This window comes from Zymoseptoria tritici, chromosome 1 (assembly GCF_000219625.1).
Source record: "Zymoseptoria tritici IPO323 chromosome 1, whole genome shotgun sequence".
NCBI lineage: Eukaryota > Fungi > Ascomycota > Dothideomycetes > Mycosphaerellales > Mycosphaerellaceae > Zymoseptoria > Zymoseptoria tritici.
The window spans coordinates 3040181-3062427 of NC_018218.1; the positions used below are offsets into that span (position 1 = coordinate 3040181).

Consider the following 22247-nt stretch of genomic DNA (forward strand, 5'->3'; position numbering starts at 1 on the left):
AGCTCATGCGAGTCGTGAACGTAGAAGACTGCGGAACGATATTAGGACGACACGACGATCGAGAATCGATATTCGGAGTGTGAGCAAAAAGACAATCAGAAGCGGCAGCTGAGCCACCAAGTTTCGTTGCGCGTTCAATACGCAGGATCTGTCAGGGAGCTTCTGCTACAGATGCAGCAGACATCGCGGCATCCTCTCATGCGCAGGTCAAACTGCTGATGCGTCGAAGTCTGTGAAGAGTAGCCTACCCTACTCATAGTGCATTCAATACAGCCTGCACGCCCACACTACCAGCGTCCTCCCTTCTCAAGATATACGGCCTCAGGTCCGCCCTCTCAACTCCCTGCAACCCACCCGTACCTGTTCCAATGTTCCTCAGTCGATCCCTCAACGCATCACTGCCAATCACGAAAAGATTCGCAATCTCCGTCAACACCTCCAAGCTCGGATCGAAACTGCTTGGCAGGTCCCAAGACCGCAGGAGTTCGATGTACTTGGTGATGTCCTTTGACACAACCAAGGCACCGGTCAGGGAGACCTGATACGACTTGAAGTGTTGCAAGAGTAGAGTACGGAGACCAACAGCCAGCTCCATGGAGAATGACTCCAGAACGCGTCCAGATAGAGCAGTACTCGCGCGAGAGTGCAAACGTTCGAGGAAGGTGAAGATAGACTCGCATGTCGAAGTCTGGAGCTGATCGAGACGGAGTTGAGCGTCGTCCTTCGGCTTGAAGTCTGTTTTCTTTTGACCACTGAGAAGTCGAGACGTCCATGCTAGTGCCGCATCGATCGTCTTTTGCAGGACGGAATCGACCTTGTTCTCCATGCGATCGGTGAATGTGCTGGTCTGCTTCTCGAGATCGCGCTTGATGGTGAGGTTGCTAGATGCCAGGGGTAGGAGTAGGAGCTGGATGGTCGTCAGCATAAGGTGGAGGATGCTGATGGAAGTTCGGAGGTCGGTGATGAAGGTGAGATCAGGCTCGGATTTGCTGTTGGCTTCTGCTGCAGAGGCGAAGTCATTTGCGGCGTCCAGTGCTGTCTCAAGGTAGATTTCCCCCATGTTAGAGATAAGCAAATGGAGCAGCTCTCGCACTTCTTTGGGAGTCTCGTTGCCGCCTCCCGCCAACTCCAGCCCACGTCCGACACCTTCTGCGAGCCACTTTAACATGCGTTTCGCAAAGGGAAGACTCAATTGCCCATCCTCGTCTGTGACATCGATCTCGACCGCAGTAGGTTGATCCTTCGAAGGGCTCAAGCCGGCGACTCGGAGGAGAGTGGCTTTTTGACCCGGTTGCAGATCCGAGTTGTCCAGTCGTTCTACATACGCCTCTCTTGCACTGCTGATGAATTCCTTACTTCGAGCCGAAATCGCTCCCAGATAACTGTTGCTCTGAATGTGAACCTTCCGTCTTCGCGAGTGATAGAGAGCAAACTTGAAAAGCATACCCTCGAAGAGTTCGGCGAGATTTCGCTTCTCTCGCTCAATGTAGCTTGTTCCCGTAAAGTACGGCACGAATAATTCATCCAGTTGTTGGTCCAACACAGCTGCACTCACGGAAGAGACAGGCTCAGGATGCTCCGTCAGACCGTGATTCTTCAAGTCCTCGACGAGAGAAGAGATGTAAGATTTTGAAGCCTGAAGCGTCCGAAGGAATGCCAGCGAAGATATGCTGTCTGCTTTGTTCAGCACCATCTCCAGTCGCTGTTGTATCGACTGCTGGAAGACTCGCTGCAGAAATCGAGCGAGGACTTCCTCGCAGTACGGGAATGCCCGTTTGATGATGAAGCTCTCTTCTTGCATGACAACCTTCACTTCGTCCACCAGCGACTGTAGACTTGGCTCAACTCCAGGCGGTTCAGCGTCGGGATCGGCCAGCCGTTCCCAGGTTTCACTGTCCACAATCACTTCCTCCGTGACCAGTTGGGAGCGGTCGATGAAGAACTGATGCTGGTTCACAAACAGCGATATGACAGAATTGCCATCACTAAAGTCTTGCAGTGCCGACGCACATTCTCGCATGCCCTCGAAGTTTTGCCGTCGGTAGAACTCGTCGAATGACTTCAACAGATCCTTCTCCAACATTTCAAGAAATTTCTCGATGATCTCTCTTGGTCGCTGCCCGTCGACAGTCCTTCGCCCGCCCTCAATAGGAGAATCGTTGTCGATGCCGTTGAGACCATTCATGGATTGCCGTCCATTCAGTTTTGGCGTCGCACCTCCCTGCGGCTCCAAGTCGCCGTCGAGCCGTTGCGATATCTTCAACAGCTGCCTGGCAATATGTGCACATCGTACCTTTCCTTCTCCTCCACCCGCCCTGCGCACATCATCCAAGCTTGTCAAGTCACCACGCTCACTGACTTCCAGCCAGCATTGCAGGATGAACTTCGCATCCTGCGCCCTTTGCCTCTGTCGATCCAACTCTTCCAACCTCTCACCTATCCGCATCGCCGCATTTCCACCATCATCTCCGTCTCCATCTCCATCGAGTGTGCGCTCTAGTTGTCGAAACGACGCAATCGCTCGCTCCAGCTCTTGCTCGCGCGATTTGATATTGGTATTGTGCTGTCCTTCCGCTCTACGGACACTCGCACTAAGTTCGTTCTCGCGTTCTTGGAGATCCTCGCTGAGGGACTTCAGTCGACTCAGAGCGTGCTCGAACGTTCGTATGAGAGGTTTGGGATCGAAGGCCTGGCTTGCTTGCGCACTGGAGGCTGGAGCGGATCGGCGAGCGGGCTGTGCAGCGTCGGAGAGAGATTCTACAAAGTCCTTGACGATGAAGTCCTTGCTGCTGAATGTGTCGAGCGTGAAGACCTGACTGCTGCGCAGCGTGTGGATGCTGGCCTGTGAGCGGTGGGTGGACATAGTGGGACTCGGAGGGCCGTCGTCGCTGGCCAGGCGCGTTGTAAAGAGTTACAGAGTGGCACAATCCACTGCCTCAACCACAGTCCATTGTCAACAGGCCTCGTGAATGTGCAATGTCCTCGAGCAGCAACACTCGTAGGTATGCTCAAGCGGGAGCTCAACAGTAGCCGAAGATCAGCCGGACCATATAGCTTTCCGCATTGCTACGACTTTGTACGACGTTCAGACTTTGTCCATTGAACTACCTAAGGTACCCTCCCGTAACGTCTTTCTAGGACTGACGGCAACATTGCTGAACCAGAACAACAGCTCCTCTACTGCACTGCGATCCTGATTAAGGCCGTCGTTCCGCTCCAGCCTTACCCTTGACAGACTATCATACGACCTTGCCCTTCCAGCAACCTTGTTAGCTCAAACGCGATATACTAGAGTGTCTAATGCTGACTTGAGTTAATCTCAAAGAAATCAGATCTTTCTCCTTCTTTCCAACAACCTCCTCCTCATGGCGCCTCTGACGAAACTGTTGTCGCTCGCGCTGCTGGCCGCCTCGTCGGCCACCGCCATTCAAACAAGCCTCGGCGTGAACAAGACTCCCGGCAAAGTCAGACGCGAGGTCAGCTAACGGCAGGCATCCTTGAAGCCAAATTGCTGATTTGCTGACTTGGACAGATCGAGGCTCGCAAGCAAGCTTCTCACTTGTCTCGTCGCGAGGATACCGATCCGACATTGCTCTATCAAGAACACAACATTTCCGTGCCCATCGACCACTTCTTCAACGATAGCAGATACGAGCCTCACACCGATGAATCCTTTCCACTTCGCTACTGGTTCGATGCGTCTCACTATCAGCCTGGAGGCCCAGTCTTCGTGTTGCAGAGCGGAGAGTTCGACAGCGTGGCCAGGCTACCGTTCATGCAGAAAGGCATCGTTGCGCAAGTTGCAGCGGCTACGCATGGTATTGGAGTGGTTCTGGAGCATCGATACTATGGCACCTCTTTCCCCGTCGCGAACTTGACGAACGAGAGTCTTCGGTTCTTGACGACGGAGCAGGCTCTGGCAGACGCTGCTTTCTTTGCTCAACATATCCAGTTTCCTGGCTTGGAAGAATTCGGCGACCTGACCAGTAATACTACCGCATGGATCACATATGGTGGATCGTAAGTCAAGTGTAGCATTGAGAACCACGTGGCCATGACTTTAGCCTGTTCTGCCAGCTCTTGGTCACGGAATCGATACGACCTTTGACTGACCCTTTTGCCATTCATTGTAGGTACGCTGGTGCGTTTAGTGCTTTTCTGCGAATACAGTACCCTGATATCTTCTGGGGCGCAATCTCCAGCTCTGGTGTCGTAAGTGCCTCCACCCAAGCTCATTCCGTAGATATAGGCTGATCTTAGACCCTGTGTCAGACCAAAGCAATCTACGACTACTGGGAGTACATGGAGCCGATCGCAGAGTACGCTCCTCAGGATTGCGTAGCGACTCACAAAGCTGTGTTCGACATCGTAGACACCATCTTGATCTCCAAAAATGACAGCTCGCTCTCTCTCGAGCTGAAGACTGCATTCGGCTACCCCAACATCACCTACGACGACGACTTTGCTGGAGCCTTGATCTCTGGTCTTCAATACTGGCAGAGTCTCAATTGGGACCCCGAAATGAGCTACAATTACACCTTCGAGTATTGCTCCAACATCACGACTACTGATGTGCTCTATCCGGAAACGGAAAGCAAACGAACTGCCATCGAAGGTCTCATCTCCGAGGGAGGCTATCAAGCCAACACAACGTTCGTAAACAATATCCTGAACATGATTGGCTGGTTGAAGTGGGATTCCGACGCCAATCAATGCTCGGAGGGCGTGACCCAGGATGAATGCTACGGCACGCACTATTCGACACCCATTGATACTACACTCGCAAACGCTGATTACCTTACATGGCAATGGCAGACTTGCACAGAGTGGGGCTTTTTCTTCACGGCCAACGTGCCTAAAGGCGAGCTGCCTATAATCAGTCGCTTCGATACTCTGGAGAGAGCCACCAGGGAATGTCGTGAGCAGTTCAACATTACGGGCCCACCAGATGTGGAGCGAGTCAACAAGTATGGCGGGTACGACATTGCATACCCACGGCTGGGGTTCATTGCTGGGCAATGGGATCCCTGGACACCAGCCACACCACACGCCTTCAAGTGAGTCTTGCCAGCGACGAGAGAGAGAGACGATGAGAGCTAACCAAAGGCACCAGGTACGGAGCCAAGAACCGCACAAGCACAGTCTCGCAGCCGTTCATCGAGATCGAGGCCGCCGTTCACCATTGGGATGAGAACGGGGTGTTTCCCAACGAGACGACGGCCGATTTCCCACCACGAGCTGTCCAAGATGCACAGGCTCGTGAGGTAGAAACGGTACTGGAGTGGATGTCGGAATGGAAGGCGCGGTGCGAGGGTGAGAGTGGTGGATCGTGAGTTAGATCTGGGCGTGGTAAGTTTTCCATTTCGTTCTGACTGTATTGTAGGCCGATCACAAAGGCGGATTTGTAGATGTGGTTCGAAGCCGGCATGGCTTGTAGTGGATTGGAGTAGTAGTTATAAGGTACCTACCTTGCAGATAGTGGATCTTTCACATGACTCGGGACCTCACTTCCAACTTTTGAATGTGTCGTCTGCTTAAATCATGCGACCTCTGGCCGATATCACTTCTTGGACAATCGCTGTTCCCGCTCGACTTGCGTAACGAATCCATGCTGTACACAGATCGCAAGGAGCACACCGCCTCACACGTAAGCTGCGTGGCTTGGAAGGATTGTCGCCGTTGTGGCTGAGAGTTTACCTGGATTACGTCGGTTCCAAGAATCACTGCTGAAGAAGAGCTCTGGATCTTCCACAATGGCTTCCACTGTTCGTCTCTTCGTCTCTCACTTCTGCTCCTCGTTCCCGCAACATCAGCACTAACACAAAACTCCGCCACTCTACAGCTCGAGAAACCCGCAGCCATGGTGTCCGTCCACGAGGAGGAAGCTTTTAGAAAGGGCACCCTTCAAGGACAAGCACTTTCACCTCGACAAAGGGAGCAGATGCTGAGCAAATACCTACCGAAAGAGCCGATCAACAAACCAAAGACAAGTCGGAGAAATGATGGCCCACGATTCCACCACCGCCAACGAGTCCGTCCGGCCATGCGCCATATCCTCCATGTACTGGTCTTCAACATCATCCATATCTTCTTCTCGATATACGTGCGGTCACGGCAGATATACCACGCCCTGCTCGATCGCGCACTCGCGGTCGTCTACTATCACCATCGAACCCCGGAGCTCATCAAACGGGATGTCAAGTCCTTGAGCAAGGTTCCGCAGCATCTGAGTGTGATATTGGAGCTGCAGCCAGAGGGAGGAAAGAAAGATGGACTCGAGACACTGTTGAACGACGCATGCGAGTTGGCGGCTTGGAGTGCAAGCGCAGGCGTGCCGATGCTGAGCATCTACGAGCGGACAGGTAAGGACAATCCGCACCCCACAGGCAACCTCCAGGCACAGGCTAACACACCCACTAAAGGCATCCTCAAATCCTCCCTCCCACACCTCCACCGCCGCATAAGCCGCACCCTGACCTCCTACTACGGCGCCTCCTCTCCCTCCAAACCGACCATCTCCCTCCGCTCCCCGAATCTCCCCTCCTATAGCCCTCCCACCTCTCCAGACCTCAACCCGACCTCCTCCGCCGACGAGCCCTCAACCCACCACCTCACAATCCTCCTCCTCGACGCCTCCGACGGCCGCCAAACTCTCGTCGACCTAACGAAGACCCTCGCGGAAATGTCTCAACGCAATAAGCTTCGCCCCGCAGATGTCTCCGCCGAGCTGATCGATGCCGAGATATCGGAAAGCGTAATGGGCGAGCCGGACTTGCTCATTGTGTTTGGCGGACGGGTGGTATTGCAGGGGTACCCGCCGTGGCAGGTGCGGTTGACGGAGATTTACTATGCGCAGGATAACGTGGGTGGAGTTGGATATCAGATTTTCTTGAAGGCTCTGTTCAAGTATGCAAAGGCGGAGTTTAGATTCGGGCGATAGAACGAGTGGAGAACAGAGGTTTTTGGGCGGGTGCTTTTGAGCGAGAGCGTTTATGTTGTTCTAAGTGATGGGGGTATCCTCTATCCTAATGCAAAATTTCAGCGTGAGCTGCAGATTTTGAGCCTCTGAAGTCGCATTGCCAATGCTTGTCGTCCTCCGCCGCCATGCAGTGGTATCAAAAAACGAGCGGCCAACGTCTCCAGAGCATCCTTCTCTCGCACAGTCACCAATGCTGTCGCTTCCTCACAGTGAACTGAGCTTGCTCATTTGATCTCCGTCTTGCCCAGCACATCCGCCAGCTCATCGACATCCTTGTCCGTCTTCGCCGACACAGGCTCGGCCACGGCCTCATCCGCATCCTTCACGATCTGCTCCTCCTCAGCTTCCAACTCGTCAGCCTCGCCATCCTCCTCATCTTCGTCATCATCGTCGTCGTCCAACTCGTCCAGCTCATCTATCCCCCATGCATCCTCATCGTCCTCATCCACACCAGGATACTCCTCCGCCTGCTCGTCTTTCCTCTTCTCCAGCACCTTTTGCAACGCCTCGATACTCGCATCCTCCTCTGCGAATTTGTTCCCGTTCAGCTCCACCCGCCGCAGTCGCGGCAGCGCAGACTCGGCATTCGCAGCGTCCGAGATGGCTTTGAGACCCTTCGTGTCGATTTCGTTGTACTGCAATCGCAGAATCTCCAGCTTCTTGTTCCCTGCTTTTGCCAGTGCTTCGCCGAGCATGCGTCCTCCCCGTGCTGAGAGGAGGCAGTCGCCGACTGCCAGCTCTTTCAACTCTGCCCACGAGGGAACCACAGTGGAGAGCGTCTTAGCCGCGAGGGATGTGAATGTGTTGTCTTGCAGATCCAGGGTCTCGAGTACGGCGCAGTTGGAAAGTCCATGCTGCAGCAGCGTTGCGATTCCTTCTTGTCGAATTCCATTCTGCACCATCTTCACCGTCTTGACCTTGTTGTTCGCCGTGTAGGCTTTCACCCACGCTGCCATACTGCCCGTTTCTAGGCGATTCCGTCCGCATATCACTGTCTCGAGATCGGGCACCTCTTTGCCTTCTTTCCTCGCTGCGGCTTTGTATTCTGCTAGTTGCTCCAGAGCTTGTGCCACGAGTGTGCCAGCTGCAGGGCCGAGACCATTGTTGTTGAGGTAGAGATGCTGGAGAGGGGTGTGTTTGCTGAGGAAAGGTCGGAGAGGCTCAACGGTATTCAGACCGAAAGCATTGTCGTTCAGGTTGACGGTGTGGAGGTTCGGGCACTGAAGAAGGGCGGTAAGGAGGGCATCGAGGGCGGCGGGGATTTCGGAGAGGAGGCGTCCAGTGAAGAGATCGGCGAGATTGGCGATCCGGAGGTTCTTCTTGGTTGCGAGGATTTTGGCGAGGGCTTGCGAGGCTTCTACGCCGATGGTGTTGCCTTCAAGGTGGACTTCTGCAATGTCGGCGTTGGACTCGAGAGGGCCGACGTGTTTTTGGAGGTCGGCGGCGGTGTCGAGTTTGAGAGCCTGGCCCTTGAGGCTGAACACATTTGCCATGGTGCAGGTTGGAATAGGTGGTTGCGTGGGTGGGAGATCGAGTGTTGATTTCACAACAAGGAGCAAAAGAAAGACAAAGAGGCGGGGTTCAAAGAAATTGACCAGCCGTATCAGGTTAATGCAGGTGCACGACGGGACCAGCCGGCGCTGACAAACGTTTGGTGATGAATGACGGGATGGAATGATGAATTGATCGCCACGGCATCTTCAATTCACGTTTCTACAGTCCACACCCATTCACCATGTCGGCACAAGCAGCAAGCTCAATAACATCCAGTATGCGATCGTATTCGCCAAAGCAGACGACAGACAACGCTAACGAAAACGCAGCGGCCATGCAGCCAAACAATGCCGCCGCAGACCTCAAGCCGAAAGGCGAAGCAGCGGCAAAAGTCAAGGTATGCGGAAGAATCACTGCACGACCACAACTGGAGCATGGATGGTTTTAACGATATATCGCTAGCCATGCTGCGTATGCAAAGACGAGAAAGCCGCCCGCGACGAATGTATGCTCTTTTCGAATGCGAAGGACCCACAAGAGGCGTGCAAGGACTTTGTTGGACGATATCGAAGTTGTATGGCGAGTTATGGTTTTAACTTGGCATGAGGAATACGGTAGAGGGGCAGACGAAAAGATATGAAGGAGTTGCATTGGATGGCGTTTTCTTGACGAGGATGGGATGATACAGCAAGAAGGTGGATGGACAGAATTGTATTATACATGTACAATAGTGTACAGCTCTTTGGGGATGCAGAGTACTCCCCACAAACCACAGACTACGCCTCTTACTGCGTCTTCTTTTCGCTCGCCAGAACGCGCTGCTTTTGAACGCCTACAAAACTCAAAAGACCGCTGTCCACGGCGAGATTCCACAGACACCACAAATAGCAGAGACCGAAAGCGCCGGCCCCGATGCAGACATTCGCCACGACCCATAAGTCAGGCTTATTCTCCGGCGGAGGTACGAAGAGTTCCGCGCCATGCCATGCCAGTGCAGCTGCGTATGTGCCGAGATGGATCAGCTTCGTCAGGATGTTGACGCCACCCTCCTTCGCGGGGTGGGTGTATGCGCTGATGGAGAATGGAGGTAGGCCCAGGAGGTATGCCCAGAGTGACGTGAGTACAAGGTAAGGCATCCGAAGCTGATCCCTCGCGAGGAGTGGGAACAAGGTCCAGTTGGCGATGAGGTTGGCGTAACCGACCCATGCTCTGATCGACGGTTTCATGCCACTCTCGGTAGCGAGGAGAAGCGTCATGGGAAGGAGTGGGAGGAGAACGTTCTTCTCGTGGACTTGATATGAGCAGAGGAAGAAACCCCACGAGGTTGCGGCGAAGGCCCAGGGAATTAGTTCCTTCTTGGGTCGGAGGAAAATGATCAGACATGGCGGGATGATGGACGCCAGTGTCAAGCCGAGCGCTGCGCGGCTGAGGAGAGATTGGTCATATTGGTGGAGTTTGTGTAGGCCGGAGGCGTGAACGGCGCACCAGATGTTGGCGACCTTATCCTCGAACAGGCCGCGAGCGAACGGGAAGACGCGATGGACCAATTGCGCGAGTTGCACGATGTATGGGGAGTACCAAGCTTTTTCGCTTAGCTCGAACGGCAAGACTGAGAGGCCAGGAGGGAGGGTGATGTCCGATGGAAGGGCAACGTCGCGGGCGGCATCGTAATACGTGCCCAGAGCGAGAGGAAGTACCAGCAATGCAAAAGAAGCCAATGTAACGAGTGCGATGCCGAAGAGCCTACCGATCTTGATGGACGGAAATAGACAGCTGCCAGCGAGGTAAGCGGCGACAGCGGGAGCCCAGAAAAGAGCCATTTGCTTGAAACCCAACGCGGCAACAAAGAAGACGCAGCTCCAAAGTGCTCGACCAGCAAGCATGCTCGAGATGGCTGCGACGAAAAGGCCCAGCATGACAGTGTTGTATTGGAAATGGCCGTGGTCGATGAGGATGGTAGCTGGTTGCATCAAGATGGCGGTCACAGCGATGGCAGCCTCCCACGGGTTCATGTGGTGGAGTTTCGACAGGTGACGGACGCATACAATCAACGCCGGGACGTATATCAAGTGTTCCGAGGCATACACGCTCGCCCGCATGAAGACCTTGAGGTCCGGATCGTCCAGACCGTGAGAGAGGTAGAGCGCGAACCAGGAGGTGTTGATGTACGAGCCGACTTGTCCTAGGATCCATGAATGGTAGGCCGTCAGAGGAGGATAGTCCAGTCCCCACCATTGTAGATCATGAAAGTACCAATGTGTCATTGGTAAGTTGGTCGTCAACTCCATCCAGTGTCTTTGCGCCTCGAAGTCGCCATGCATTGGAGGTGACTGAAATCCGGAATAAGGCCACATGGCAGTGCACCATCTGAAGAGACCGACGACCATGAGGATACATGGCATGGTGACCCATAGCGTTTGAGTGCCCTTGGCTGGCCAGAAGAAAGCTACGAGAGGGAAGGCGGGCTTCTCCCGTGTTGTTGCTCCGTCGATGATTACCGTGCCATTGGAGCTGTTGAGGTTGGCGGTCCTCTTCTTTCGAGGTCGGTGTGAGGGAGCCATGATGGCGTGGCGGATGAGAGGTGAATAAGTGCTATCTCTTCATCCTGTTGATCTGAATCTGTGCGCGATTTCCGCTTCGAGTACGAGTATGTGTTCGGTCTCTCCAAGTGTCCACCGCGGTTCGTCGCGCCGGAGAGCGACGGCATTAAGTCCGCTTCTGCCGAACCCTATCAAGGCTTTGCAGCTTGGCAGCCCAATGGAAGCTTGCTGAAAATTTACCCGCCGCGCTAGCTATCGAGCTGAAAAAGCTGGAGCGGAAGAAAAAGACCTTCTTCTCTTCTCTTCACCCACATCGCTTCGTCAAACTCGCGCACCTTTACCACCACATCCTCTACCACCGTCAGCATCGTTTGCTGATCATCTGAATACTCTTGCGCCCCCGCGCATCCACAACTTTCGGTTCGTTGGCTCCTCTTCTCCATCACTTTGCTGTCACAGCTTCGTGGTCGAGTCTTTCATTTCGCTTGAGTGCTCTTCACACATCACTCGAGGGCGTCGCATCAGATCGCAAGACCCGACAGGGCGGGCACACAGTGGGCTGTCGCATCTCGACCGTCGCTCGCACGACTCGGCGCTTGTGGGAACACTGCCAGCCTTCTCTCGCGGCGACCAGTGGGCAAAGACGAAAATTCTGCATTTTCGTCCGTGGGCTTTGCAAATCTCAATCTGAGGGCTTCTTCAAGACATCACACCTCGTGTGATTGTCCAGTGGGGTTACCGATCTTCTGAGGGCTTTTTGTGGCGACTCTGTCGCTCGTGGGCTGTTGCTGCTGCTGCTACTGTTGCTACTGTTGGTACCGAACACTCATGTTCCGCACTGCTGGGTTTCTGAGACGAGAGGCATCTGCCACAGACTGTTGACATACACACGTCACATCGAGAGATTGCAAGTCACATCTCAGCTGACATTCGTACTGACTTTGTCCGGCAGACCCAATTATCACAGACCCTTCAGCAATGGCTAAGGACAAGAAGCAAAGCAAGGCCGCTGCTGCGCCCGTCAAGGCCAGCAAGCCAGTAGCAGACCAGAAGGTCAAGGCTGGTCGTGTCACCAAGCCAGCGGAGAAGACCAAGGTTGCCAAAGAGACCGCAAAGAAGGTCGAGAAGAAGTCGAAGAAGGCCAAGAAGGAGCCAACACCCGAGCCTTCCTCTGACGAGGAGAGCGAGGACGATGCTTCCAGCGCCAGCTCCGAGAGCAGCTCTGAGGAGGAGGCTGCGGTGAAGCCCAAGGCCAACGGTGCCGCTGCCAAGAAGGCTGAGAGCAGCGACGAGGACTCCGACTCTTCTGCTAGAGACTCTGAGAAGCCTGCCCCGAAGAAGGCTGCCGCGGCTCCCAAGGCCAACGGCAAGGGTGCTGCTGCTGCTGCCAAGAAGGCTGACAGCGACTCTGACTCTGACGGTTCCGAGTCCGACTCTGAGGTCGTTGAGGGTGGTGCCGCCAAGGAGGATGACTCTTCCAACAGCGACAGCTCTGACGATGAGGAGGCCGAGGCGCCCAAGGCCAATGGCAAGGCTGCCGCTGCTGTACGTTCCCTCATCCCACATCATATCCAGCCTGCAATGCTGACCTCAACACAGGACTCCGACGACTCCGACGATTCCGACGACTCGAGCGACAGTGATGAGGAAGAGAAGCCCAAGGCAGTGGAGAGCAAGAAGCGCAAGGCCGAGGCCGAGCCAGCACACGCCACCAAGAAGAACAAGACCGATGCCGTGGACGAGTCTGCCCCAACCGGCAACCTCTTCGTCGGCAACATCAGCTGGAATGTGGATGAGGAGTGGCTCACTCGTGAGTTCGAGGAGTTCGGCGAGCTTGCTGGCGTGAGAATCATCACCGATCGCGACTCTGGCCGTAGCAAGGGCTTTGGATACGTCGAATTCTCCGACCCACAGAACGCGAAGAAGGCTCTCGAGGCGAAGAACGGTGCCGAGCTTGACGGACGTGAGCTCCGCCTCGACTTCAGCACCCCACGCACCAACGACGGTCCAGGTGCTGGTAACAAGAGCAACGACCGTGCCGCCCGCTTCGGTGACACCACCAACGCTCCCGCCGCAACTCTCTTCGTCGGCAACATCAGCTTCGACGCCGATGAGAACGCCATCACTGAGTACTTCCAGGAGCACGGTACCATCAAGGCCGTTCGTCTCCCAACCGACCGCGAGACTGGTGCCCCCAAGGGCTTCGGCTACGTCGAGATGAGCTCCATCGAGGAGGCTCAGGCTGCCTTCACCGCTCTCCAGGGTGCCGACATTGCCGGACGCCCCATTCGCCTTGACTACGCCGCTGAGCGCAGCAACGATGGTGGTGACCGCGGCGGACGTGGTGGCCGTGGCGGTGGACGCGGAGGCTTTGACCGTGGTGGCCGTGGCGGCGGACGTGGTGGCTTCGGCGACCGTGGCGGTCGTGGTGGTGGACGTGGATTTGGCGGCGGCCGTGGCCGTGGAGGTGATCGCGGTGGACGCGGTCGCCCTCAGACCACCAACCGTGGTGGCTTCGGCGACTTTTCCGGCCAGAAGATCTCTTTCTAGAGAACTGGCGGACAAAAGTTGGCTTGAGAGATGAGCGATACCACGATGACACTGCACGACCAAAAGTTCGATGTATCATACACAAGGCGTTGATGGCTGAACATGAGGGGATTTCTGATAGCAAGTAATCCAATGGCGCTTTCCTGGCGCTCGTTCTTGACATTCTCGTTCCGTCTTCAGCTGCTCTCACGTTCTCCGCCTGCCGCCATCAAATCCCCGACAAGCCTCTTGAAGCCGTTGCGCTAGTTCTAGCCCAACATTCCCAAGCAGCATGACCTTCAGCCTCAAACGGGCAGACGCCTGCTGATCATATGTTTAGACTCCCTCGCGAACTCCCTCGAACTCTCTCCCGTCCACACGCTCACGATATTGAATCATGTGCTTGATCATGCACGTTGACCCTTGTCGCAGAATATCAAGGCACGACGAGTCAAGGGAGAGAGCTTCTCCAAGAGCCGGGGCCTATCACTCCCCTTCCTGCAGGACGACCAGGGAGGATGTAGACGTGTACTTCGCTGCCGAGCCTCCTCTTCCCGTTCATCCTCCACCACTCTTCGGTCGACGTCCTGTATCTTGGATCTGTTCGTCGAAATATTGCAATGAATGTTCCGCAATGATATAGCATCGCCATATCTCTCAAGCCCGGCGATAGACTGCTGATCAACGATACCCCGCGACAGCCCCCACTCACACGACATCAGCTCTCACACCGCAACGACACCTGACCACATCCACATCGTTGCTGTCTTTACCAACGCCGATTTGGGAGTCGTCTTCCAAAGCGACAGAACGAGACTCCTCCTACGTCCTGGCGACAGCGACACGACTACACTTCGTCATTGCCCCGTGTGCCCTGGTCCACCCCCGCAACGACCAAGGATAGACCCTCTATCGTCCGAGACATCCACCAGAAGAGTAGTCCCGGCCATCTTTGGACGACGCTCTATCAACAAGCGCTCCGACCGATTGCGACAATATCCTGAGCTCGAGGCCGACACTGGTCAGCCAGCAAGATGAATTACCCTCAGTCGCCGCAACACCACGCGCAGTCTCTCGATCATATCTCACGTCCAAGTCACGCGTCCCCCATGGCATCACGGTCGACGTCGTTTGACAGGCGGACACGTTCAGATGGAGGTATGTGGCAGTCGAATTGTCTGTCCCGGGTGTAGCGACCTCACCTTGCCCCTGCCTTGCCGATCGCTACATCTATCGTCCACACTTGTCCTGCATAACCATGGCACTGTCGTATTACCAGCTGTATCATCCTTATACTGACATCTACGACCTAGTCGACTCATGGATAGATGTCTCCTCGCAACCTTCCTCATCGTCGCTATCGTCTATCGGAGATGAGATCGTGACGACCGGGCTACGTATACAGTCGAACACCCGGACAGGACAACGTCGAGCTATCCGACTTGGAGCACCAACATCATTGAACTTTACTCGGACGAGGAGCGCGGACGCCACAAGTAGTCAGGAAGAGTACGAGGAGAGCGAAAGTGAATCGGACAAAGTCATGCAGTCCTCGGGCGATGAGCCGATGATTAGAATGCAGGCATACAGGAATACCAGTGTGGAGCATGCCAACACTCCAGCGGCGTCTGGTGCAAGTGGACCGATGCTGTCGGACGACGACGACGAAAATCGCACGGCTATCAACTATCCTATCAGCAATGTGGCTACGAGCTTCACACCTCTACCGAACGCATTCTCGCATCCACCAAGTGCGATGAACCGAACGACCAGTCAACCGGTTCCTGGCTCTTACTTTCCAGCACCGCGACCCACCAACTCACGCCGCACATCTGCTAGGCATTCTCTGCCTCCCTTTGCGGATAACAGACGGCACAGTCATGTCGTTCAAAACCCTCTGTCGCCCTCCTTCAACGCCGCAGCCGAACATGAAGAGGTCCTCCGAGCAAGTCTAAACAGTCTCCTGTCCGTCGCTGCAGCAGCACGAGGCCTCCCCAAATCCGAATCCAAGCGGCCAGCGAATTATTCGTCTGCACAACAACCCCCGCGAAGCAACCAAATCAACACCTTCCGCCTCGTGCCCGAGTCAGCCTTGCCAAATCCTTCTCCACCTGCCCTCCAAGAACCGACTTTCCACCCCACCCTCCGTCGCACCTCCACCGCCTCTGCGTCCGTATCCACGACCTCCTCTCAACGCCACCAAACCTCCGACCAAAAACGCAAAGCACCCATCATCCGATCCTCCAGCGGCGAACGGCGATCCGTCAAGAAAGCCCGCCGCTCCGGCGTGACCCCCAGCAGCGAAGACATGCACATCACCCCCACGCTCCTTACCTGGTTCGTCTCCGCGGGCGTGGTGATTGTGTTCAGCGCGTTGAGCTTTACCGCAGGATACGGCTTGGGCAAGGAAGCAGGACGGTTGGAGGCCGGGCAGCTGGCTGCTGACGAAGGGTTGAGAGGGTGCGCGAGGGAGGCGGGACGAAGTGGGTTGGGTCTGAGAAGGAGTCTTGGGGAGAGTTTGGCTGGGAGGGGTGTCATGGTATGATTGAATGAGCATATCAGACACCGGCGGTCTGCGAATGTGGAAACGACGAAACCATGTCGGACAACATCGGCTTGAAAGCGGTCTTAGCGAAGCCTCAACAGCGACGACTACGACGATATGAACGAAGAAGGACACGCCGAATGACGAATCGACCGAGACGAGCGGAGATGAGTAGCCGCATACGAGCGCGGACGGTACGCGATATGACTTTTAAGATCTTCTGGCGTTTCGCGAGAAGACCAGGCGTTTGGTAATGGAAATGATGCGGGATGGGATGGGATGGGATAGGAGTTGAAAGATACCACATTGTGCTTATTTCGGCTTTGGAATCTATTTGCCTACTTTTGCGATTCGATGCTCATGCATTTCATTTTTCCTTGCGAACAAGCCTTTCAAAGTTCGGAAAATTAATGCAATCGACCCTGCGAGAGACTTTGATCGAACTTCGCGGAGGATGTTCCAGGGGAGTAGACTGACCATGGGAGCAAGAGGCGTGAGAGATTTCATCCTTCGCGGGAGTGGGTACCTGTATCTCCACGCTTTCCGTCCACATCTACCAACAGATCGCTTTCTTTTTGGCACCTCCACACCACAACCCCTTTGTACATCACATTCATCATAGCTCCTGCTAGATGTTCGGAATCCTCCCGGGAATCGTTATCCCTCATCGCCTTCAGTCATATAAATCCTCCTCCTCCGCTCCACCATTCTTCTGCAGCGAACCACGTACCGGTCCGCCGCCCACGTCTCCATTACTCTCCTGCCTCATTTTGCCCTTGCCTTTCCCTGCACGACTACCCGCGGGCCTGACCATGCCAGAGCCGCCCATCCCATCGTTCAATGTCATGCGGTCAGTGCGGATGATGTACTCGTCTTCATCATTCGCCGCGCCAGAGGCACCGTCACTTCCATCGGCGAGCTGCGCAGGCGGACTCGTATGGCTCGCGGCGCTGGGTAGTTGGTGTGTATACGCTCCGGAACCGTTCGTTCCCGCACTGCTTCCTCCACTGCCTGGCCCGATCCCATTCGCAGCTTTGCCCAGGCGTTTCATTGCGTCGACCAGTTTTGACCGCTTGGAGTAGGACGATTGGGATTGCTCGGAAGAGTGCGTGGACACCGAACCGTTCTGCTCACTCAACCTGCCATTCGTACCTCCAGTGCCATTCGATGGTGTGGGAAGACGGATTGGAGCGTTCGTGCCGTTTTGCTCCCGTACTTGCGGTCCTTCGATCGCCTTCTTCTCCGCCTTCTTTCCTGTCTTGCCTTCAAATGTGTCCCGCACAGTCTCGTAGTGTCTCAATTCATCCACGCTGACACTCGGCACCAAGTCGCCCTTGGCTCGGATAAAGTCCTCTTCTGTAACCAAGACATCAGTATCGGCAGGCGTGGAGTGGTGGTCGAAGTAATAAGCGACGGAGATCTTGCTCTGTCCTTGGGTGGCGCGGGCGGCGTTGATGGAGGCTACGCGGGCGTCGACAGATCGAGCAGAGCGCGTTACGGCTTTGAGCATGGCGTCCGAGCAGAGAGCGTAGAGGTCGGCACCGGTGAAGGTGAATGGAAGGGTCTGTGCTACTCGCGAGAGCGAAAGGGTCGGATCGAGGGTGAATCTGTTGTTGAATTGCGGTCAGCGCTTGTGCAGGGTATAGTGGACGCAGAGATACATACTTTCTGGTCAGAGCCTGCAGAATGGTCGCCTGCTTCTCATGAGTGTCGCTGATGCCAAGATACAGCATCTTGTCGAAACGACCAGGACGGAGAAGAGCCTGATCAAGCAGATCCGGTCGATTCGTAGCGCCGATGACGAAGACCCCACCGCCATTCTCATCTCCATCACTCATGCCATCCAATTCTGCCAGCAATTGCGAGACAATACGGTCCATCACACCACCACTATCACCTTGATTTCCACGCTTTGGCGCAACAGAGTCCAGCTCATCGAAGAATACAGCACAAGGTCTCGCGTCGCGGGCACGTTGAAACACACGACGGACGTTCGCTTCCGACTCTCCGATGTACATGTTGAGCAATTCGGGTCCTTTGACTGAGAAGAAGTTGAGGCTGAATTCCGTGGCGATGGCTTTGGCGAGAAGCGTCTTGCCAGTACCGGGTGGGCCGTAGAAGAGGATACCGCTACGTTTCTTGAGGCCTTTGGCGAAGAGCTCCGGACGGGACAAGGGAAGTTGTATGGTTTCGATAACGGCGTCTTTGACATTGGTGAGACCACCGACGTCGGACCATTGTACGTTTGGAATCTTGGGTGCACCAATGGCGTCGGCGAAGTTCTTGCGTGCGAGGTCGACAGCAGCGTCAAAGTCGGCTGGTATGACGGATGTTGCGCCCGCTCCACCAGACAGCTGGATGTCTTTGACTGTGATGGCGCCTTTGCTGGACCCGGATTTGGTGGATGCGAGAGATTCCAATCGCTCGGCTTTGGCCACGATGGCACGATCGACAACGTCTACGAGATCTCCTGCAACTAGGGCGGCAGTCTTGACTGCGATCGAGCTGAGATCTACGTCCAATGCGAGTGGGATTCCTGATTCGGTCACCACGTCTCGTAGAATCCCCTCTCTTTCGCCCTCGTCCGGTGCAGACATCTCCAATTCGTGCGTGAACAAGCCGCGAACGGAATCAGGGACTTTGTCAAGATCGGTCGTTGTCGCGATCAGCACCCGGCATGTCTCCAACACGCCTTTCAACGATGCAGCTGCCCGCTCAGCGTTCAAGACTTCCAAATGAGTAATGCAGATGGCAGTGAAGTCAGTTCCGCAGTCCATTGCTCTCTCGCAGCGGGCTTCAAGAAGCCCAGCAGCTTGTACATCTACGCCAGATCCACCTTCAGAAACGATGTCGTGAGCATTGACGGAGAAGTAGTGGATCCCTAGATCAGCACAGGCTTTCTCAACGGTGCGAGCTTTGCCAATATTGCGCTGCGTCGAGGTGATAAGCACAGTCAACGGTGGCATACCCAAATGTACCGCACGAGGACTGATCGACACTGAGATCAGCTCTCTCAGCCGCCGCTGCAAGGGTGAGATGTACGGCGGAGCGGCTTCCGGCATGCCTGTTGGAGAGCTGGCGGAGACCTGTTTCGGCTGCATTCTTCTCACGCCGAGGTAGTATTGCCAGGTGCTAGAAGAGGCCTGCGGAAGTCTGCGTCTATCATCCCCGGACTGGCGCATGGTCATCTGCGTAGGATCGATCGAGGCTGCGTTGCCCCATGTCTCGGCATCGGGTGCGTCAAAGTCGTCGGATTGTGGAACGTTGATGTCTTCGATAAGGAACCAGGCTACATTCTTCAGAGCGTGGGTCCCACGAGAGGTGTTCTCGGATCCGCCCATGTATGACAACAGAGCTCCTGCACTGCTGCCGTCCTGCTCAACTTCGCCCTCGTAGATAGATCGACCCAAGGACTCATCGATCTGGATAGCAATGACATCTCCCGGCTTGACGATTCGCTGCCTTTCTTCGAAGTACTGCTTGAGATTCGCATACAAAGTGTTGTTCAACGACCTTTCTGTCGAGATTGGCGTGACGATCTTTCTCAACGTGACTTCAGACGCGGTAGGCGGAAGCACACCCGAAGATCCAGGGCGTGGAGTGATTGGTCGCTTCAAGCTTGGCTTTTGCTTCTTCGGCATTGCGGACATGCTGATGTTGGTCGGCTCTTTCAGATTGGCAAGCAAGACAGGTGAGAGGTACATCGTCGCTGCCGTCGAAGAATTCGTGTTGGTCGCCAAAGAAGAAATGCTGTCCCTGCGGTTGCGGCCATAGCTGACCGGATATCGAGGTGGTCTCTTTGACATGCCCTCCGGGAGCGTATATACCTTCGCAGGACGCCAGACTTGCTCAGAATCATCGGCCAGACCTTCGAACGCACTCATCAGAGGAAGCACGGTACTCTGGGCAGGCTCAATCCGGACCCAGTCGCCAGAAAAGCATCCCAGCCTAGCCAGCGCAGTTGCATCCACATATACTCGCGCCTCTTCATCCTCGTCGACTGGTGGCTTCGGATGCAGCATTTCATTCGGAATACGTTCATACAGTCCCTGCACACGGAACACCTTGCTACGCACAGAGTGTCCTCCTCGGATAGTGGTAGAAGTCAAATTGGAGAACACAGACCCCGGCGTGCCAATGCCAGTGGTGCGACTCCCAAGCGGTCGCGGAGTAGCAGAGGTCAAAGCGGAAGTCAGCCCGGATGGTCCCTCTGTCAGTCCTGGCTTCGCCAATGAAATCATGTCATCGGAGTCGTCCGAAAGATTGCTCTCCTCAGCGCTCGAGTCATTGAAATCATCCGTGTTGGACATGTCCGTGACTGACTTCGAAGTCACCACGGGCTTGGCTGGATAGCTCTCCTCCGTGGCCGAGTAGAAGGCTTCATTACCCGTGTCCTCCTCTTCTCCAGAATCTTCGTCGAGCCGCGGCGACAGCATGGGCTTGTTGCTGTACGTTTTGGATCGCTTATTGTCCGAGGTCGGAACCACCACAATGTTGGTCGTCGAGGTGATCACACCCTGCGACACCGGCTCGCACGACAGTATCTTGGCCGGCGGTGCGGTCGTGTGAGTGAGCGGGTGCGAGAGCGGTATGGGCAGGAAGTCATCCACATGAACGACTTGCACATTTTGTACAGCCTCTCTCAACAGACCCTTCATTCTAGTGTCCACTTCAATGCTCGTCTCATCTTCCTGTCCATTCTGCACGATCCTCAATTTGCCAGGTCTCCTCGCACCTTGCGTCTGATTATTGGCGACGGCACCACCACTATATCTCTTGCTCGCCTCGTCCAGTCTCTGCACAGCGTCGACGTCTACAGACACGAAGACGGTGTCCAGCGCCAGAGGAACCACATCACTGATCTTGACCTCCACCGCGCTGTTCTGCCGGAGAGTTTTGGTTGGCGAGAGGAGCTGGACGATTCGGACGAAGCTCTGCGTACCAGCAGCAGAGGCAGGAAATCGGATTGTCGAAGTAGGCAAAGGCTTCTCGTTTGGTCCTTGAGCTCGGAAGGGGAGGATCGTCCACTTGGACTCGGCCGCGGAGGGATTTGGTGTCCATGGTGTTAGAGCTGCGTGGAAGCCTTCTGATGCGAATTTGATCTCTGGAAAGAGATCCTTGACGAGATCCTCTGAAAGCACGCCAATCTCTCCCTTGAAGCTGCTGTCGAGGTATAACCGTGCTGAAATGGCTGGTTTGTCTTCGCGTCTTCTCCGCTTGCGCTTCAAAGTGCCCTGCTGCGGGACCTCGTAGGCCATGATGAGGCTGCAATCGTTCCTGACGTGCTCTGGGCGCGTCCGTGGACTCGGTGCTCGGTAGCGATAAGAATAGGAATACCACACGCAAAGGTCTCGCGCGTCTCACTCCACTAGCTGAAAGACTGAAGTCCTGGACAATGCTCGGCGATTCCGGGCCGAGGTCCTGGCAGCATTGATGATCGGGATTTGATGAGTGGGGTTGTATTGATGGCACGTATTCATGGAGACAGCACATCATCACCACGGGTTTTCCATCGAGAATACCTTATGAGTACACGAATAGTGAAAGGCAATTGAAGGACTCATTAAGATCAGTCATTGCTTCCACACGCATGTCCGGCAATGTACGGGTCAAGGTAGCTCCTGCTGGAGGATTTTCAAATAGGCACAGGCCAGTTGACGAAGCAGAAGGTACCAGGGCATATTCGTAGGTAGACTGTCCAAGTTGTATACTTGTCTTCAATCCACCGTCGTAATAATGAGATTCAACAACGATTCACTTCCACATGCTGCTCTATTTTCTTAGTGTCGCATGTGAAAGTGAATGGCGGCCTTGTCACATGCCAGACCACGCTCCACGAGACAACATCCCTGCCCTGTCCAGCAGCCACTCACATGCTTTCCGGACGATCCGCCATGCCAATCTATCCTCGTCATCGCCAGGAAATTTTGACGAAGTTTCACAATTCATTGCCATGTGGGAAGACTTCCACGCGGCGGCTTGACTGGCGCTGTGTGAGACTTTGCAGAAGACCTGGGCGAGATCAACAAGTATCCTGCCTTGAATTTAAGATGACAATGTCACAAAGAGGTCATTTCTTGGGTGGATCCGTTCGAACGCTCAATCTGTCTGCCCTGATCAACGACCACCCCAATCCCAACCACGTCCTGCCTTGGTTCTA

At 54.9% G+C, this 22247-nt stretch overlaps 8 protein-coding genes across 8 annotated transcripts; 4 read left to right on the top strand and 4 right to left on the bottom strand.

The window, feature by feature from the left end:
• Nucleotides 1-253: 253 nt before the first annotated feature.
• Nucleotides 254-2863, bottom strand: MYCGRDRAFT_66246 (uncharacterized protein; the record flags this gene model as incomplete). Its single annotated transcript, XM_003857285.1, has 2 exons — nucleotides 254-2106; nucleotides 2179-2863. The coding sequence occupies 2 exons, from the start codon at nucleotides 2861-2863 to the stop codon at nucleotides 254-256; spliced, it is 2538 nt and encodes an 845-aa protein (XP_003857333.1).
• Nucleotides 2864-3189: 326 nt separating this feature from the next.
• On the top strand, nucleotides 3190-5333 carry MgSCP1 (serine carboxypeptidase; the record flags this gene model as incomplete). Its single annotated transcript, XM_003856285.1, has 6 exons — nucleotides 3190-3268; nucleotides 3326-3476; nucleotides 3533-4020; nucleotides 4134-4212; nucleotides 4273-5057; nucleotides 5114-5333. 5 exons carry the CDS (start codon nucleotides 3366-3368, stop codon nucleotides 5331-5333), a joined length of 1683 nt encoding a protein of 560 aa, XP_003856333.1.
• Nucleotides 5334-5860: 527 nt separating this feature from the next.
• Nucleotides 5861-6940, top strand: MYCGRDRAFT_33116 (uncharacterized protein; the record flags this gene model as incomplete). Its single annotated transcript, XM_003856286.1, has 2 exons — nucleotides 5861-6362; nucleotides 6423-6940. 2 exons carry the CDS (start codon nucleotides 5861-5863, stop codon nucleotides 6938-6940), a joined length of 1020 nt encoding a protein of 339 aa, XP_003856334.1.
• A 263-nt stretch (nucleotides 6941-7203) lies between these two features.
• MYCGRDRAFT_66253 (uncharacterized protein) lies at nucleotides 7204-8498 on the bottom strand (the record flags this gene model as incomplete). Its single annotated transcript, XM_003857284.1, has 1 exon — nucleotides 7204-8498. The coding sequence occupies one exon, from the start codon at nucleotides 8470-8472 to the stop codon at nucleotides 7204-7206; it is 1269 nt and encodes a 422-aa protein (XP_003857332.1).
• Nucleotides 8499-9170: 672 nt separating this feature from the next.
• MYCGRDRAFT_53203 (uncharacterized protein) lies at nucleotides 9171-11091 on the bottom strand (the record flags this gene model as incomplete). Its single annotated transcript, XM_003857283.1, has 1 exon — nucleotides 9171-11091. One exon carries the CDS (start codon nucleotides 11032-11034, stop codon nucleotides 9259-9261), a length of 1776 nt encoding a protein of 591 aa, XP_003857331.1.
• Nucleotides 11092-11348: 257 nt separating this feature from the next.
• On the top strand, nucleotides 11349-13724 carry MYCGRDRAFT_102491 (uncharacterized protein; the record flags this gene model as incomplete). Its single annotated transcript, XM_003856287.1, has 3 exons — nucleotides 11349-11433; nucleotides 11966-12558; nucleotides 12613-13724. 2 exons carry the CDS (start codon nucleotides 11992-11994, stop codon nucleotides 13561-13563), a joined length of 1518 nt encoding a protein of 505 aa, XP_003856335.1.
• A 970-nt stretch (nucleotides 13725-14694) lies between these two features.
• MYCGRDRAFT_89466 (uncharacterized protein) lies at nucleotides 14695-16231 on the top strand (the record flags this gene model as incomplete). Its single annotated transcript, XM_003856288.1, has 3 exons — nucleotides 14695-14700; nucleotides 14822-16081; nucleotides 16175-16231. 3 exons carry the CDS (start codon nucleotides 14695-14697, stop codon nucleotides 16229-16231), a joined length of 1323 nt encoding a protein of 440 aa, XP_003856336.1.
• Nucleotides 16232-16852: 621 nt separating this feature from the next.
• On the bottom strand, nucleotides 16853-21345 carry MYCGRDRAFT_98537 (uncharacterized protein; the record flags this gene model as incomplete). Its single annotated transcript, XM_003857282.1, has 4 exons — nucleotides 16853-16893; nucleotides 17240-17694; nucleotides 17753-20739; nucleotides 20794-21345. 4 exons carry the CDS (start codon nucleotides 21343-21345, stop codon nucleotides 16853-16855), a joined length of 4035 nt encoding a protein of 1344 aa, XP_003857330.1.
• Nucleotides 21346-22247: the final 902 nt, after the last annotated feature.